Raw genomic sequence first — 5652 nt, forward strand, 5'->3', positions numbered from 1 at the left:
GACATAAGTGAGAGGGATAGCATCTGCAAACAGGGGAGCGAGAGGGGATCGATGAGCGGGACCTTCAAGAGGGGTGGGCTTACTGGTCCCAGTAGCATGAGAAGGCGAGAGCTTGAAAGTTGAGGAGAAGCGGGCTACGCCCACCTCAGAAGCCTTATCCCGAACACGGGAGGAAGAGGGACCGGTAGGAATCTCTATGGGATCCTGAGAACTTCCCTGCAAAACAAGGAGAAGATATCAAAAACAAGACAAAGGCAAAGAAAAGGAACGAGAAGAAGAAAAGACCCACCAGCAAAGGCACACTCACAAGACTCGAAGACCTCAAGTGTTTAGACAAAGAGCCTTTGATCCCGACAGGGGGAAAATCAGAAACAGCCTTCGACGAAGGAGGGGGCTTCTGACCACTGGCACTTCGAAGTCTTTGTCAGATATTACGGGGAGCGGGGGCTGGCTGAGGACTTACAGATTTTCTCTTGCGGACTAAACGGATTTCCAAATCTTCATCTTCACTCTGATCAGCATGTTGGACAGGGGGAATGTCGGGGGAACTTTCCTCCCCATCAGAGGGATTCCCCTCGTCACCTCCCACGGTGACAGAACCCCCAACCTGGGCAGATCCCGCTGTAACCAACGCTGCCCCACTCTGGCTCAGACCCGGAACGACCTCACCATTAACCATGAACTGCACATCCTTGGAGTCTCCCTGAAGCAACCTCCATAAAGTCAACTCTGCAGGAGAAAGACGCTAAAGATGACTACACGGAGACAAAAAAGCAAAAATAAGCAAAAATAAGCAAATGCAGACCTAAGACGAAAAAATACCTTTTTTGCCAAAGAAAGCTTTGGGACGAATAGGGTAAGAGGGACTCAATCCACCCATAGCCAAAATACCCTTGGAAAAAGTGAAAGCCCTGGTAGGATGCTCATACATACGCTTCCACTGAACAGCCTCGTTCGCCGATAAGGAAGGAACAACATCTTCAATGGGAGTGTCATCATCCCTGGGCAAAGGGGATTCTGACATCATAGCAGCAGAGACGAAAATGAACCTACTTTTCCAATCCTTCGAGTAAGTAGAAGTAGGCATGAAAGAATAACAGGGTTTTGACACGTTGTTCTGCCTCTTGGCAAAGGTATACCAGTCTCCATCGGAGATCAGCTTGTAAAACATGCAGAACAAGGGAATGGAAGGCTCACCGGAGATAGCAGCACAAGATAATTCGAAATGTACCACTCTCATCCACCCCAAAGGATGCAACTGAGAAAAATGAACCCCTAAATGGCGAAGCAAATCAACTTTAAAAGAGGAGAGTGGATATCAGACCCCGCAAGAGGAGAAAGCTAGAGTGTAAAGAGGGATCACATCCGGCGTAAACACCGCCGGTTCATCAGGATCCGGCAAGGTAGGAGAAAACTGTTCAGGGATGGAAAACGTCTCGACAAAGGACCTCAGATCCTTTGCTGTCAAGACTGATTTGATTACGGAACGACCAGAACGACTCATAGTCGGAAGAAGAACGGCGTTCGAAGAAGAAACGGTGAGCAAAAGGAATTATGATAGGGAAGAAAGGGAATCTGAAAGGTTAGATAGAAAAATTTGAAAGGATACAGGGTATTTAAAAAGGGGCAACTGACATGCAGATAACCGTCCCATCATCAATCTCATCAAAATTCAAAAAAGGGGCACGTGTTGATAAGGGGATGACTCCCGCTATAGATATCCGGCGAAATAATGGCTAGTGGGGGCGATTGATTACAAATGACCGGGAGAGGGCCCACACACGAAAAGAAAAACTACTCTTTGAACAGTTATGACTCAGCCCCGGATCATGAGCCTCGGGTCTCAGAACCAGGGACTAAAGATGACTTGACGACGGGCCAGTGGGAAAGCCCACTTTACCCGCTCTGGGTTATCCTTACAAAGGCCCAATTATACGAAAGCCCACAAAATAGAGTTATCTTGTCCATTAAGGTTTCTCTCCCTTTGTAAAGGGTGGGAAAACCACAAGCAGAAAGGGCAGACTTCATTTAATATTGATAAGAAGAGGATCTCGGCTGGCACATGTACTTTCCGACTAAGGCATTAAATGAGAAGATCATCTGACCGTTAGGGGTCAGACACGTGTCTGCACCCCTCGAGGACTCGCCAGGCCGTTGGATCATCTAAGTAAAATATCCCACATGCTTGATAAGGGCCGGATATTATATAAGAGGAACGAGGAAGGGCATAAGGTATGATAAACAGACCATCTCATTTACTGCTCCCATATTTATTTCCGACCAATATTCTCATTTATTACACACATATACATTCGTTTGATTCACACCTACGTGGAAATATTCCGATGACATGCTCATCGGAATAAGCTCCTCTATCTTTCCGGCAAGTTTACTTACTCTCACGCCGGAGCTTGGTCACGGGTCCCCCCTCCGGGGTCCCCCGTGGCGAGGCTAACGGTTTGTTCTTTTGTAGTAACGGAGATAAAGGCTCTTGACGTCAGCGAAGATCCATCTAACATCATCCGGGAGTTGGGTATTCGACAGTACTAGTGCTACAAAATCTAAAATGGTGCATAAGGATATGGTAATTCTTTTTTACATAATTTTCCACGTGCTTGCTCATATTCCATAACCTATTCAATGGACTTGTGGGTGAATTTTGTGGATGACAAACTTGGATCTCATGACAAAACTAATACATCGTGTAAACCGGTGCAAACTAAAGTGGTGCATAAAGAAAAGTTAACAATAGTAAGTATTTGACAATGTCATTATTTTAACTTTTTTTATAATTTTTCATAACTTCATTTTAGCGGCCCTATATATATATATATATATATAGACTTTGACTTTATCATGTTAAGACTGCTATTCATATATTTGTTTCCATCTTATATTGCTCCATGTAGCAGCTCCACCAACTAGTCATAGACAAAACACCTCAACTACACTTTATCATGTTAAGACTTCAATTTTGGTAAGCTATTGAAACGGTATGGCGTTGACCATCGAATTGCTACCCCCTACCACCCGCAAACGAGTGGTCAAGTGGAAGTGTCTAATAGGCAAATTATAGAAATTTTGCAAAAGGTTGTTCGATCGGACTGTAAGGATTGGTCGGCGAAGTTAAATGATGCTTTATGGGCCTATCGAACGGCACATAAAACACCTATTGGCACTACACCTTACCGCTTGGTTTACGGTAAAAACTGCCACTTACCGGTAGAACTTATACATCGTGTTTTTGCGCAATTAAAGAAGTTAACGTAAAATACGATGATGCAGGTAAGGAAAGAAAGCTAAAGTTGTGCGAGTTGGAAGAGCTTCGGGAGGAGCCATATGAGTGTGCTTCAAAGTATAAGGATGGCATGAAGAGAGCACACGATGCCAAGCTAAAGGTGAAGGAGTTCGTGGTGGGTCAAAAGGTTTGGCTCTATAATTCACGGCTCAAACACTTTCCCGGTAAGCTCAAAAGCAAGTGGATGGGCCCATATGTGATCACACGGGCCGAGAAGCTAGGAGATGTTACCATTGAGGACCTGAAGGATGGGTCAAAGCAAACGGTTAACGGTCACCGCCTTAAACCGTTCCTTGATGGTAATGAGGAGAAAAACGATGCGAACGTTGAATTGGTAAGCTTCTTGGTAAGCATGCCAACATATGAGTCAAGTAAGGATCGGAAACGTTCGTTGTACAGTTTTGTATATTTTCTATTGTTTGTGTCGTATTGTTTGTTACTATAATCGTTTCCGTTTCACACTAATCTCTTTGATATGTGAAGTTCTAGACATCACGAACGAGTCACAAAGATAAAAGGTATGTCTTAGGCTTGTTGTGTGTATTTGGGACAATACACGGCTTTTCGGGGGGTGGTAGGATCGTTAAACGATTATTTAGTTTTAAAATTTAAACTTATAAAAATTCACAAAAAGATTTTAAATAATTTTTAGGATTTTTTTTCTAGCCAAGGTCCCTTTTGTAAAAAGTTCTTAAAACTTCTCATATTTTTCAAAAAAAAAAAGCTGAAAATTGAAAATAATAAAAATGGGAAAAGGATATAGCGTCGGCGACGGGGCATCATGTCATCGCCGACGATGCTTGCAAAAGGGTCGTCGGGTGGTTGCGTCAGTAGACAGCCAATTAGGCCGTCGGACCACACATCACAAATAACACAGCGTCGGCGACGGGATGTCAAGCCGTCACCGATGGCCTCTCGTTGGATTATCGACGCTGGTTCATCTCAGCCACATATATTCGATCTCAAGTGACCCAAAACCTAATTAAACATAACCCGAACACTTTCTTGACCACCCAATCGACCCATATACTACCCAACCTGATCCTAATTCATCTAAAACCATAGACCACCCTTTCACATCCCACTTTCACTTCATCTTCTTCCTCAAATCACCCAAGAACCCTAAAACCTTCAAGCATCCATAACTTCTTCAATTTTAACCAAATCCAGTGATTCTTGGGCCCATTGTGTGTAGATTTTGGAGAGCAATAAAACCCCCCCAACATGGTTTTCACCAATTCTTGCTAGTTTGCAAGATTTGTGAACTTCAAATTTCGGGTTTCTTCAAGAGTGTTCTTCAATTTAGTTGATTTTCATCTTTTACTTGTTTCTCATCATTCTACAACATTAAGGTATGAACTTTACATGATTTTGAGCTTTATTATCCTATGGTATGTTAAATTCTTCCGAAAGTTTTTGAACTTTTGTTTAAAGAGTAGGTTGTTATTATAATGTAGGATGTTATAGCTTGAAATAGTTATGTAAACATGTGATTTGGTTTAGATTAAACATGCAACAAACATGGTGATGTAATTACACTTATTTGTTATTTGATTAAGCATGAGTTTAGTGTTGAACATTGTTAAAAATCTTATGAACTTAGGATTTTTATGTGAAAAATTAATTTTTGATGAATAAATTATGCGACTTCAGAAGTTTAAAATGAGCTAGTTTACATCTAAGGTAATGGAAGTTCAACACAATAACTCATGTTTAAGTTTGAGATGATTTGAGGTTTTTAGTGGTACTGATTATCTTCCTTGTGTTGTTGATTGTAGTAATGGAAAGCAGGAAGAGGACCAAGATTACGGGCCAAAGTTCATCGTCTGGAGCCGACTTGGGCTCAGGGTTATTTAGGAGGAAATGGGAACAACTAAGCAGCGTGGAAGAGAATGACGGTCGGTTATACCATCAAGATTGGGTGTGGGAAAAGATAAAAAAATAGTAGTATCGGTGAAACTTGGGAACAAAACAAGAAATACCCACTTTCGAGGTTCAATGATGCACGCCTCGAGGTGAAATTGTGGAAGTGGAAAATGGCGAATGCCACCACCACTATTCTGGAAAGGTAGTACCAGAGAGGATGGTGAATGTGGAGGAATTCCAGACGATTGGCATCGTCCAAATGTTCGAGAGGCTCGGTTGGGAGCGGGTTTTTGATTGTTGTGAGGATATCACACCACGGGTGTATTTGGGGGCGGTGTGTGAATGGTTATGTGACAACCCGTATTTCGAACCTATTTTGTGTAACGTTACGTGTTTATGTGAACTATATGGGTTGATTGAATGAAATGTTATGTGTTATCAAAATTGGGCCGCGCACTTTGTTTGGTCGCACATCCTCCACTCGGCCC

The 5652-nt window shown here is 42.6% G+C and overlaps 1 protein-coding gene across 1 annotated transcript; it reads left to right on the plus strand.

The window, feature by feature from the left end:
- The first annotated feature begins 1169 nt into the window (after positions 1-1169).
- LOC110898633 lies at positions 1170-4770 on the plus strand. Its single transcript, XM_022145449.1, has 3 exons — positions 1170-1227; positions 3286-3632; positions 4756-4770. The coding sequence occupies exons 1-3, from the start codon at positions 1170-1172 to the stop codon at positions 4768-4770; spliced, it is 420 nt and encodes a 139-aa protein (XP_022001141.1).
- Positions 4771-5652: the final 882 nt, after the last annotated feature.

This window comes from Helianthus annuus, chromosome 15, assembly GCF_002127325.2.
Source record: "Helianthus annuus cultivar XRQ/B chromosome 15, HanXRQr2.0-SUNRISE, whole genome shotgun sequence".
NCBI classification, from domain to species: domain Eukaryota; kingdom Viridiplantae; phylum Streptophyta; class Magnoliopsida; order Asterales; family Asteraceae; genus Helianthus; species Helianthus annuus.

Bases quoted from the DNA above. Each gene is read 5' to 3' on its own strand.
- LOC110898633 (XM_022145449.1), top strand. From the start codon at position 1,170: ATGCAGAACAAGGGAATGGAAGGCTCACCGGAGATAGCAGCACAAGAT. The intron at 1,228-3,285 runs GTACCACTCTCA...ACGATGATGCAG, and splicing joins AGCACAAGATAATTCGAAAT to GTAAGGAAAGAAAGCTAAAG.